This window comes from Propithecus coquereli, unplaced genomic scaffold (assembly GCF_000956105.1).
Source record: "Propithecus coquereli isolate 6110/MARCELLA unplaced genomic scaffold, Pcoq_1.0 Scaffold556, whole genome shotgun sequence".
NCBI lineage: Eukaryota > Metazoa > Chordata > Mammalia > Primates > Indriidae > Propithecus > Propithecus coquereli.
In genome coordinates, this window is record NW_012151463.1 from 519,703 (window position 1) to 532,558 (window position 12,856).

The following is a 12,856-nucleotide window of genomic DNA, read 5'->3' on the forward strand; positions in this document are numbered from 1 at the left end:
GTTCTTTTTTAGTTTTCTTATCACCCTTTGCATTTACCACATATTCACCCATTGTAGCCATTTTTTCCTGTGCATTCTTTAACCTACTTGTAATAATTATTTTAAAGACTTTGCTAATTCCAACATCTGGATCATCCATGGGCCTCCTTCTGCTGGCTCCTTTTTCTCTTGATTATGCATCACATTTTCTTATTTCTTTGTCTATTTTCATTGTGTACTGGACATGGTAGTTTACACGCTGTAGAGGCTGTGGGTTCAGTCTATCAGACAGTTAAATTACTGTGGCATATCTAGATCCTGTGAATGTTTGTTTTAGCTTTATTTGGGTGAATATATTTCATTTTTGCCCTTAGACTGTGGCTCTTAGTCCTGCAACATGATCCTGACATGTGAGGTGTGGCCCATGTGGGGTTCCAATGGAGAGTGTAAGCTCCTCTAACTCGGCAGGACTTGAATTCCACTTTTCTTCCCAGCACTGAGAAATCTACGCTCAATTCTTTAACTTTCCAGCTTCCCTTCATATTGCTTCGAATCTTGCCTGCCTTGCACATGCGCAATTTAGGAATTACCTAATTTGAGGGAAGTGGGTACACAGATTTTAGGGATACCTCTCGTGTGTCTCTCCTTTTCTGTTTTTTTTAGGATTTTTTTCCCCTACATTTCTATATGCTCAGCCCTGAATGCTGACTTCTAACTCTGTACTTTCTGCTTAGGCTCCGCCCCTCGTGCAAGTTAACTGGGAAGTGCCTTCAGCGAAAAGGCGGGTTAAATGGAAATTCACCTAACGTGCTTCTCTCCTCTCAAGGCTCAGATCATGCAGTCTCCACTATCTCAGAATCCCCCAGCATAAGGCAAGGCACATCAAGTATGCTGCTCACAGACTTTTTGAAGTGAATTGAGGTTCTTCTTGCTGCCGTGAGGCATGTGCTGCTTGTCTCGTTGTTGGGTATTCTTCACACGTAGATGAGATGGACCCAGTTCTGACAAGAACCACTGGTTCTTCTCATCTTGTGAATACTACTGAGCCGCAGGGATGTGGCGTCGAATAAATCAGGGGATGTGGAATCCTGTTGTGTCTCCAAGGCCCTGCCGATGACTCATCCCTGGGCGGATGGGAGCCACGGTGATCGCTCCCGTGCTCTGCAGAGGGCTCCACTGTGGAATCACAGGGCAGGGAGACAGACTGCACGCAAGGTTCGTGGAGTTGACAGTGTTCCGGCGGGACTGGTCACCCCCAGAGACGGGAAACAGACTCATCCTCAGCAAATCCCCATAGTCTGGTTAGACAGATCCTACTCACAGCAACCACCAAAATGAGTGGTTTCCACAAAAAGGATTATTCCTTCCAGGAAGACCTCCCCATTCTGGTTTGGAGGGTAGGACCCTGGGGTCTTTTATGGGAATACAAAGAGATGAAGGGTCCCAGTGCCCTTGGTGACCAAGGGAAGCAAATACCAACAGCAGCTGGCATATGTACAGCACTCACCACGAGCCAGGGCACCACTGTGCACACTTCATGTAAACATTAACTTAATTCCACAGCTGTGCGAGGCTGATTGCACGGATTATGACAAATGTTAGAAACCCCGATTTCTCAGTGGCTCGACACGGTCAAGTTCTTTGCTCACTCATATCACTATCCAATGCCCATATTCCTGGCTTGGTTTCTCTCTCCCAGTGGTGTCAGGGACCTGGGCATGTCCATCCTGTGGCCCCGTCATTTCCTGTATGTGGCTCCCAAGGTTGCCCTAGGGGCCGTCTCCATTCTGGCCAACCAGAGGGGGGAAGAGGATGGAGATTCACCTGTGGGGGGCCACTGATGGGCTGGCAAGACATGGCACCTGTCATTTCCGTGGCACCCACATTCCCGTGGCCAGAAATCAGTCACGTGGCCACATCTACCTGCAAGGGAAGTGTGAAAAGCTAGCGTGCCGTCTGACCTGGGGTCAGGTAATGATGATGATGATGTTTTGGTGAACGTATAACAGTCATTGCCGCACAGGTACTACAGTGTGTCCACTTCACAGGTAGGGTCATCGACAGGAAGGTTAGGAAGTTGTCCGAGGTCACACACACGCCAAAATGATCGTAGAGCTGGGATTTAAACCCCGGTCACCAGTCTCCGGAGTCCACATTCTCACCCGTGTACGTTACGTCCTGCCTCTGATCGTGTGCATGGCTAGGAAGATGCGACGGGCTGTCTCGGTGATAAAGCAAGAGGCCTAGCACGCGGCTGAGCGAATGAGCGCGTGGAGGACACTGTGAGCAGGAAGGACTTCTGGTCTTCGAGTCAGACTCTAGATGCACCTTTCTTAGGCAAAATAACATGTCAAAATCAGCTGTTCAGGTGGAATTTCACCGTGAGCCAGGTTGCGAGGACGTTTTAAAGACCTTCGTCGCGGCATATTATTGAGAGCAGAGTCACATCTGCCTTTGCAAATGGGCCACAGGCAAGCACTGGGTGAATCCGCTTCCAGTACTTCAGCGCTTAATAGCGGACTGATTTCCCTGAGCCCGTGCCCTCACCCGCAGGATGACGACATGCTGTGAGGATCACGTGACGTAGAGCGTGTAAAGGGAGTGGAAGAACGTGAGGTAGTCACGATAGGTAGTCACTGCTCTCCAGTCTGGAAAGTCACCACCTTGGGGACTTCAGCGAGGTCTCGGAGCACTCGAAGCTCATAGCCCTGCTCAGAGTTACCGATACGTTCCTTCCAAAGTCCAGTGATCTGCACTTTCAAACGGGAAGATGTTTGAAGACCTGGAGAAAAGGGGGCCACACCTGGGCGTCAGAGCGGAGGGTCAGCCATCTCGAGGACACCAGGCGCCACCTGCAGTGCCTCGTGATATGGCCGCTGCTGGCCTGTGGCCTGGGTTAGCTGCTCAGGACTCCTTTCGGGAGACCAGTGAGCACGGTTCGGTCCGGCGCAGGCGCCAAAGGGAACACGGCAGCCGACGCGCCTAGAAAGTCTGAGGGCTGGAGTCTCGGCTCACAGGGCTTCACCGGACCCTGGTGCCTCCGTCGTTCAGTGGTGCTCAATGTCACGGTGGTAAGACGGGCGATGTGAGGAGGTGAGGCTCAGGCTTGCGTTCTCTGGGGCACGAGGGGGTGCAGGGATCGCTTCCACCTGCCAACCCTGGCGTCTCATCGGCCGCTCCCCAGCCTGTCTGCTGGGCTCTGTCCGTCACCCAGACTGAGAACAGGGAGGAGATGGTTCTGCACAGACGGTTCAGGCTCGCCTTTCCCAGGAGAGGGTGAATAAATGCTGAGTTAAAAAAGAGAAAAGTGCAGCTGTGCATCCTGGTAGCTGACGGCTTCTCCCACGGCGTTTCTGGTTTGCTCGCGACGCTCCGCGTCCTCCCGTCCCTCGCTGGAGGCCTTCTCGGTGACGGCCCACCTGCCAAGGCCGTGCCCTGAAAACGCCTCTTCCCCTCTGTCCCCTCCCAGGCCCTCCAGCCCCCCCACAAGATGTCACTGTCCAAGCAGGGGCCACCCCGGCCACCGTCCAGGTCTCCTGGAAGCCGCCTGCTCTGACTCCCACCGGCTTGTCCAACGGAGCCAGTGTCACCGGGTACGGCGTGTACGCAAACGGGCAGAGGGTGAGTCTCGGAGGGGGCGGGGCTGGGGGTCGCCAGGCTCGGACACAGCAGAGACCGGCCCCAGGTGTGCTCGGGGGAGGAGGGACGACCCCCTCGCAGGGGTGATCGCTGGAGCATCCGCATCTCCTTCCCCAGCGATTATCCGGCCCCACGCCCGGCCCGGCCAGGACACACCAGGACACCTCTGCCCCACCGTCTCTGGCCCCTTCCTGTTTCCAGAATTTTCTCAGTCTCCCTCCCTTCACTGATTTCCTGCCCGGCTCCTGGCTTGTGTTTGTTTGGTTCGGTTTTCCTCCACCCAGTGTTTAAAAATTCACCTCTCTGAGTCCCCTGATACCAGAGCCGCCTCCACCAGTGACTGGCTCACTCACCGCAACCAGCTGATTCCTGGCCACATGTTACTGATGGCTGGCGGTGGGTCCCTCCTGGGAAACACTGCAGGGTTTGCACAGGCGACTGGGCCTTGACACCGAGAAACGGGTGTCCCCGGTGCTCCGTGGAGGGGACCCACACCGGCCCCAACCCCTGCCTGGCAAGAAGCAGAAGCGTCCGCCTCTGGGGAAGACTTGGGAAAGCTTCCCGCCTCCCGTCCCCACCGGCCCCTGGGGAGCAGGGATGGCCGGGGACAGCGGCAGGGCCCTGAGCCGTCTCTGGCTGCCCAGCTGCCTCCTGCGGCCCCTGGCTCTTCCCTCTGCGCCCCTGGGCAGGCCGTCCTCTGCAGGAGAGGCCGGAGCCCCTGGAGTCCCTGTCGGCCTCTGCCCAGCCGCTTCCTTCCCAGTGGCAGCATAAACCCCGTTTCCAGACCCCTCTGTGGCCCCTGCCTCTTCTGAGTGGGTCCAGAAGATGGGAGGGGAACGGGCCTGCGGAACCGGCTACACCAAAACCCGACAGCCGGTCAGGTCCCCTGTCCCACCCCCGACTTCCCGGGCTTGCCTCGCTGCCCCGCTGCGCCGGGGTGTGGGTGGCTCAATCCTAGGCCCCAGGGCCTGGCTGGGGGCCGGTGGGCGCACCCAGCATGGCGCTCTCTGTGCAGGTGGCCGAAGTCATCTTCCCCACGGCGGACAGCGCGGCGGTGGAGCTCGTGCGGCTGCGGAGCCTGGAGGCCAAGGGCGTGACCGTGCGCACCTTCTCCGCGCAGGGCGAGTCGGCGGACTCCGGCGTCGCTGCCATTCCCCCCGGCCTCCTGGTGTCCCCACCCCCCCACCCGAGGACTGCTCCCGCACCGAAGCCGCTAGCCAGTGCCGGAGCCCCCGATACCAAAGATGAACACCTGGGCCCCCACGCCAGGGTGGACGAGTCCTGGGAGCACGGCCGCGCGCCCGCCCCTGCGCACGGGCACACGCTGGAGCCGCCGGGGCTGCCCGGCTCGGGGAGGAGGTCGCCCTCTCCCAGCCGGATCCTGCCGCAGCCGCAGGGCGCCCCGGTGTCCACCTCTGTCGCCAAGGCCATGGCCCGGGAAGCCGCGCAGAGAGTGGCCGAGAGCAGCAGGGTAAGCTGGGTCGCCCCCCTCGGTGGCCGCTCTGCTCCGGAGCGCGTCCTGTCCCCGAGCCCCGCGGGGCGGCCACCCCCCAACACCGGAGCCTGCGCAGGAGACGGGCCCCTCCGAACACGCAGCCAGACCGCCCTGCGGGCTTGGGGGGCAGAGGCCGAGCCCAGCCCTGGACCTTCCCCTTTCGCGTGTCTTGTTCCTGGTCCTGCGTGGACTAAATTGTTTTCATTTGCAAATGTTTAGCCAGATAGCTAAGGAAATGCCAGGGCGTGCCTGGCTTGGACGATGGGCTGACACACACCCATGACAGCGGCTTTGGTCTGTGCCGTGGGATCCGAGAGTCGCCCGCTGGACGCCAGCCAGGGGCCCAACTTCCCCACCTGGGCACTCCCGGTTTCGCTCAGTTCAGAGTCCTGGCAGGCGTGCGTGTACAGACACACATGTATACGTATGTAGATACACATGTCTGTACACAGAGGCACATATTCCTACATGTAGAGGTGCGCACAGATACATACATATGTATGTGCATATTTGCATGCCTGTTACTAGAAGTTTTCTGAGTCGAGCAGAGGGAGTATTTGGATCGTGGTAGGGCCACGTTCGTCCTGACCTGTGCAATGAGACGTGAATTTTTAAGAAATCTTCTATAAAGTGACGCCTCCCCCCAGGACTCGGGGAGTAGGATCTGGACCAGAGCCAGACCGTGTGTCCCTGCCTGCCTGGGACAAGCCCCCACCTCTCTCGTTGCGGGGAGCCCGCGTCCCCACCTCGGAGGCAGCGGCGCGGCCCCGGTCAGGGCCCTCAGCACCCTGGTCAGCCTGTCGGGTCTCGGGATGGCGACCCCTGGAGAAGATTGTGCCGGTGCCGGGACACTTTCCTCCCAGCAGTCCCCGCTGGGCACACCCCCAGGGGACAGCTGAGCAGTGCAGGTGGCCTCTGGGAGGATGGAGGGAGAACAGCGGCTGAAAAGGGGCTTCCATCGCTCCCAGCCCTGGCCCCGGGAGCACCTGCCCAGGCAGTGCCCCAGCGCCTCCTGAAAAACCAGAACTTCGGACTTTTCTGTGATGTCTCCTAATTTGTTTGACGTGGTCACTAATACTTGAGAGAGAGAGAGAGAGAGAGAGAGAGAGAGAGAGAGAGAGACACACACACACACACGTGAATTTGTGACCTTTGACGAAAGGGACTCCTTCAGAATGTGCAGATCCGTCCCGGCTCTGATCGGCTCACTGGCGGGAGCCCCGGGCCTCGGCCTCGGGAGTTGGTGCTTTTTGGGGGGCCCCAGGCAGGGAGGGGGTGGCGGACGTGCTGCCCCTCTGCCTTTCGGGTGTGGCCATCTCTCCTCCCGGACAGGCCGTAGTGCTCTCCCCAGAGGACTGCAGAGAAAGCAGATACTTCTGAGTTTCTGGAAAACATTAATTGATAAAAGTAAAAGCCAGGCAAAGGTGACCAGTGGGGGGCGGTGAGATTGTCATCTGTATCCGTGCATTACCTGAAGCACAGGTCAGCATGACGCTGGTTAGCGCGGGCCACCCGGCGTCTGCGTGCTGGGACAACGCGGGAAACCCGCGCCCTGGGGCAGGGAGCGGGCGCGTGGCCGGGCTGGAGGAGCCGTGCCCGGCAGCGGGTCCCAGCATGACTGGGGGGCTCTGGCGGCTCCTCCGGCCCCTCCCGAGAGCTCCCGCTCAGCCCTGCGTCTCCTTTCTCTTCCCAAGTTAGAGAAAAGGAGCATGTTCCTAGAAAGGAGCGGCGTGGGGCAGCACGCCCCCTCGGACGAGGAGGACGGCGACGACCCCCCTGACGTCAGAAGGCGAGGGGCGTCTGTGGACGACTTCCTGAGAGGGTCTGAACTCGGCAAGCCGGTGAGTGCCGGTCGGCCCGGGCCGCCAGCTCCCGGCGGGCAGCGGCTTGGGACAGGCTCCTGGGAAATCGGGAGACACAGGGGCCCTCTCCCGCCACCTGGGTGCACGAGAGAGGCGGAGACGCGTCCGCCTGGGTCATGACGGTCCTACTAGATTTTTGAAGTTTAGGCTTAGCAGTGTCTGTCTGTGCACATCACCTCGCTTGGGGACGACTGCAAAAGTCTAAGTGTGAGGCTTCCACCTCCCCCGCTCCTCCCTGCCGGCGTCGGGTCACGGGGCCCGTCTCCTGGGTCAGGTCGCGGTGGCCTACAGGTACCACCTGTTCTCCGTTTAGGCAAAGCCTACCATTTGCGTATTCACTTCCGTTAATTGGCCAGATGTTTTGTGGACATCTGCTCTGTGCCAGGCATCACGGGGGGATTCAGAATCAAACCGTCGGCATCCTGCCCTCAAAGCAGCAAAACGTCTGAGCTAGATCACGAACGACACGTTCAGCGGATCTGGGGTTATCTGATCTTGCGCGTTCTAATGGAATTGCTCCCGAATGGCGTGAAGAACTGAAATCGGACGGCAGGAGGGGTCGGAATAGCCAAGGGCCTGGAAAGTTCTAAAACCTTAGGACGTCGGATCACCCGGTTCGGTCCGTACCTGCTTCTACGGCAGGGCAGCCTGACAACCTGACAAGAGGGGGCCTCGGGGGTCCCACAGACCTGGACTCACCTCCTGGCTCTGCCCCCGCTGGTCACAGCATCATGTGTCGGAAGCCACCTCCAGAGATGGGGGTCTTCCTCTGTGAGATGAAAGTCATCCCATTTGCATTAATTTTAGCACAAGAAACAGAATGCCCAACTAATCGTGACTGAGATAACAGAGAGATTTCATCACCCCACGTCACAGGAAGCCGTCCTGAGCACCCCGCCCTGCCAGACCCCGTTCCTGGCTTTATCTCGTTAGCTCAGCGAGCCCGGACTCCTTGTGGGCAGAAGCCTCGGCTTTCAGCGGACCACCGTGTCTCTCGCGTGTCACAGATAGGAGTTGCTCAGTATTTGCTGAATTAATGACTGAAGGAAGCGGGGAGGCAGAGGCTAGCTGTCACCTTAATTCTCCGAAAACTTCAGATTCCCACTCAAATTAATCAGCTCGTCCATCGTCACCCACGCAGAACATCAGATCCCAGAACTTGTTTCTCTTGTCACTAAAAGTCTGTACCCTCGTTAAATCTAAGTCAAGGAAAGAGGCTTTTCAGTGGGGAGTTTAATTTGGGATTTTTGTTTCGGCCAGGGAAAGGGGGGTTGCTGGGCGACAGGACCGAAGTTTGTCGTAGTGACGTTTAAAATCCTGTCTCGTGGGAGGAGCTCTGCCTCAGCTTCCTCATAAGTGAACTGGATCAGCACAAGCGTCCTGCCGGCTGCTAGCTCGGTGCGTCTGCTCAGCTGCCTCCCCCGTCCCGGGAAAGCGTGTCCACCTGCCGCTATTCTCCACCGAGGACTCAAGGGCAAGGCTGTGTGTTCCCCAAGGGAAAAGCACACTCGAGGTGGCGTTTCCCAGGCAGAGGCAGTGGGATTGCTTGGGCTCGGGGTCTGGCAGACCTGGCCCCTGGCGCCTCTCACCAGGGGGTCACCTCGAGCAGGTCACTGGACATCACCTGTGCAGCACTCTTCCGAGGGGAGGACTGACCTCGCGTATGGGGCAGACGCTACACTCCTCCTTCCATCCCATGAGTTTATCCCCACGTCATCCCTGGGCTTGAGTAAGATGAGACCGTGTTCTCATGTCCTCCCTGGACGCCTTGGGAAAACCGCACTAAAACCAGTCTGATCTTTGTTTAAAATCCGTTCGCTTTCCTGTCGCCCGCTGGGTGAAACGGTCAGGGCTGGAGCGGCTCAGATGCTGGGCTGCAGACTGCGCCGCCGAGACGGCTCCTGTGCGCCCTCTTGCGGGCACAGCGCGGATAACACTCTGCCTGCCGCGCTCACGCGCGCTCCTCCTGGGCGGGCCACCGCTCCCTGGGACTCGCAGCACGTAAGCATCTTTGTCTCGGTTAGTCATCGAAACCTGGGTATTTTTAGTAAACATGTCGCAGAATGCTATTAAACCCGTTCGTCTGGCTGCCCACGAGCAAAATAAAGGAGCTGTTCTCAGTCAACACCATGCAGCAAACCAGACTATCTTTACGATGTATCACGCTCGCAAATTCGAGCTCGTCAGAGTGTGCGGTTTGAGTTGTTGGAACTTATTTTGCTTTAAACACGCGAGTCATCGAGCGACGGAGCGTGTCATTTGCAAGCGAGACAGCTGCTGAGCTGGAGTGGCACCGGCATCGCGAGTCTGCCGGGGCGGCCGGGGTCTCAGAGTTGGCGTGTTCACGAGCATCCTCTTAATCCTCAAACCTTTTACGCAGCCCCAGCCTCCTCTCCGTGTCCCTTCCTTCCTCTGGTGTTGGGGACCACACAGCCTGCACGGGGGCTTCCGCCTCCTGCCCCGGCCAGGCTGGCACTCGCGAGCGCCTGGCGCTCTCTGAAATCTCGTGCCTTTCGTGGCGCCCCGCGCCGCCGTACCGCCCCAGCCCCCCGTGTTCACGTGCCGCGTCCGCTCCCTACTGTCACCGGAGTCGTAGCTTCCGGCGTGACCCTTTGTCCAGCCAGTGAGTAGGAGAAGCTGAGGGTGCCCAGAAACGCTTTGCCCGTGAGTCTCACAGGCCCCAGCGGGCGTTCTGTCTGCTGGAGCTGGGAGGCCTGCCTCGGGCCCATCTCTGCCATCCCAGCTCGCGGCGTGGCTCGGATGGGGATGTCCGCCGTCCTGGCTTTCCTCACCCTAAGCTGCGCGGCACACACCCAGACACCCAGGCACCTGTCCGTGTCTCTAGGTGTTGGGTTCCGAGAGCTGCCAAGAGGGGATGGGGCCGACCAAGGACCCCTCTGGGGAGCCCAGGATGCCGGAGGAGCCACGCGTGCCGAGATGCCATTCCATCAGTGTCCCCTCTTCTCGGCCCTCAGCCCCACTGTTGCCATGGAGACGAGTACCACACTGAGAGCAGCCGGGGGTCTGACCTCTCCGACATCATGGAGGAAGACGAGGAGGAGCTCTACTCCGAGATGCAGCTGGAAGAGGGGGGGCGGAGGCGGCCCAGCGGCACATCCCACAACGCCCTCAAGGTCAGTGGCCGAGGGGGGGCACGGGGGGGCCTCGCCTTGCATAGAAGCCCCTGGATTTGGATTCGCTTCTTTCTCACCATTGGATCTCACCAGCATTCGGGAATTAGCTGTGCCCCCCAGTTTGGGGGGAATCCACGTGGCGCCTTCTGGGGGCCCCGGCGCTGTGCCAGGGTTGAAGTGGGAGGAGTAGGGGGCGATTGCACCCCAGCCTTGGGTCTCACCCTGGAGGGAGGCGGCGTCTGAGTCGGAACCGGGACAGGGAGAGCGTGGGGGCGGGGGCTGCGTAGGATTCCCCAAGAGGAAGGGGTTGAGGCGGCCCTGCCCGGCACGGCGAGGTCAGAGGAGGGCTGGGTGGGTCGTCCCAGGGGCCAATCACATGAGCCCCTCACGGGCAGGCGGGTCCGATGCCCTGCTCAGACCACCTCCCGCCAGGCCCTAGCACCCGCTACCTGCCACCCCGGGAGGCTACCTTCATGCATACTGAGCTCGAGGCCACCCTAAGCCGGGGCTGGGGTTTCCCTTGACGTGGCGACCCTCTTTCCTTGCTGCTGCTGCTGATGGGCAGTGTTCCAGCTCGCGCCTTTGCGTGCTCCACGGAGCCACGGGGCTGACCACCTCTGGGCACCGGGCCCCGCGCTAGGCCGAGGGCAGCCCCGCCCTCCAGCGGTTCCCAGTCCGGGGGCGGGGGGATGGACGCAGGGCCAGGCCACTAGCAGGACCTTTGTAGGTTTCCAAAATGAAAAAGGCCTTGGAGAGGAAACTCCTGCCGGGGGCGGAGCCTCCAGCGCCGCGTTTGGCGACACAGAGCTGAGCACTCTGACCGGTGGGCAGGGGCACATCCAAATCTGGCCCGCCCACCCGGCGCCTCCTTGCATAGACAGACTGACCTATGTTCTCCCAGCAAAGGTCGCTGGCAGGGCCTTGGGGATGCCCTGTCACCAAAGAACATGCCAGATCCCTATGCAAATCTTGCATGGTTGCAGCTTGTGTGCAATTCCCGGTGACTCCCCTCCCCCCACCCCAGCTCCCAGGGTGACACCATTGAGCAGGATTCACACTGGCCTCTCCTGAGTGGTCAAGCCGAACCCCCCCGAGTCCCCACGCTGTGCCCCAGAACCAAGCGCTACCTGGAAGTGCTCGTGAGTCGGGCCAGGTTAAGGGTGTACCTGTCCTTCTGACTTGCTGCGATGCTTCTCCTTTTGATGGAGGAAGATCTGGGGGTGGTACTTCTCGAGAACAGTCGAGCAAGGAAATGAAAAGTCACCGTCTCTCCTTGGGAGGAGGCCCAGGGGGCAAGCTTATTGGTTATAGGGCCACAGGGCCGAGCCCCACCCCCTCAGGCAGAGCCCCCACTTCACCTCTTAGGAACAGCAGCGCAGGGTCACAGGGGCAGGAGGGTGGCAGGGACGGCAGCAGCTCACTTCCCCTCCCGCCTAGCGTTCTTACAGATCAGGAGATGTCGCAGGCTGGTCTGGATTTCTGGATTCTCTCGAGAAGTTCCAAGAGGTGGCTGAGAGCTCTGGCTGGGCTCCCGTTGCCACCTGGCAGCGATGGGTCTCCTGCTGGGAAGGGTCACATGTTGGTCCCTGCCTGCCCTGGAGAGCCCTGGGGCTACCTCCCTGTGCTCTAGGGTGGTTCTTTCTGGGTGTCCTTGAGCCGATACTGGTTGACATTCCCCAGAGTGTACACTCCAGAATTTGGCCTTAGCAAAGGAGATACGTCAGCCAGCAGAGTGTGTGCCCAGGGGCCCTCTCATCTGGCTCATAGCCAGGTGCAGGCCACGGCAGACCCAGCACCAGGTAAACCCATGCAGCCCAGTGGGGGCCGGCAGGTGGCCAGTCTGCGCGCGCACAGGTGGTTTACCTCCACCCAGCAGGGGAGGCGCTAGGGCTGGAGAGCCGGTCAAGGCCCCCCAAGGAGAGCCTGGTTAGGAGCGGCCTTCAGCGGGAGGCACGTCTTTTAGGTGGAGGATGAGTCTGAGGGCTGTTCCTGGCAGAGACAGGGCAGCGTGAGTTCCACGGGTTTATCAAGGAGCCCCGGGCCCGGCCAGCTCCGCGCCAGGCGCTGGAGACCGCGGTGGCTCCGACACCGGCTCTTCTGGGCCCCCAAGCGCAGGGCGCAGAGGACGGATGGGCAGACTCAGGCCTTTGCCCGCCGTGACCAGCAAGACGGTGCGCGGTCGCCGTTCCAGGGCGCTGGCGACGAGGTGCCTGGTGTCACGCAGCTTCTGTTATTTTAGCCGGGGAGAAAGGTGAGGTCAGCGGAGCGAGGAAAGGGTTTGAGGGGGGCTCAGTGCGAGGGAGAGAACACGGCTGAGTGGGACACACAGGACCGGGCCGGGCTCGCTGCGGAGCCGGCGCGGGTCAGGCGGCCTCCGACGGCAGCCGCCTCGGGGTTCTGAGGACACGGCAGTGGGCAGTGGGGCGCGCCCGCCTCGCAGGGGTCCCCCGCAGCCCCGCCAGCTTCTGCACGCGCGGCCGCACCCCCGGAGCATGCCGCTGCCCAGACGCACGCGCCGCGCCCCATCGCCTGGGACACTAACTGTGTGTGTTTTCTCCCCCGCGCCCACTTCACGCGCGGCCACGCCCTGCCCTCCCGCGCCCGCCCCACGCGCCACCCCCAAGGAGTGCCCCGCGCATCGGGCCTCCGAAGGCGCTTTCCCGGAGCCGCAGCCCCCGCGCAGGAAGAGGCTTTTCAGTATCCCCGAAGTCGCGGAGGAGGAGGCCGCGTGCTGCGAGCTGCTGCAC

At 60.3% G+C, this 12,856-nt stretch overlaps 1 protein-coding gene across 1 annotated transcript in view; it reads left to right on the forward strand.

Annotated features, from left to right (window-relative positions):
* The window catches only part of RIMBP2 (RIMS binding protein 2), an 88,905-nt gene that overhangs the window by 54,861 nt on the left and 21,188 nt on the right, over nucleotides 1-12,856 (forward strand). Inside the window, exons 9-12 of the mRNA XM_012657652.1 lie at nucleotides 3,449-3,600; nucleotides 4,634-5,089; nucleotides 6,808-6,954; nucleotides 9,951-10,109. Of these exons, the coding sequence (XP_012513106.1) occupies nucleotides 3,449-3,600; nucleotides 4,634-5,089; nucleotides 6,808-6,954; nucleotides 9,951-10,109 (914 nt within the window). The remainder of the gene's footprint in view (nucleotides 1-3,448; nucleotides 3,601-4,633; nucleotides 5,090-6,807; nucleotides 6,955-9,950; nucleotides 10,110-12,856) is intronic.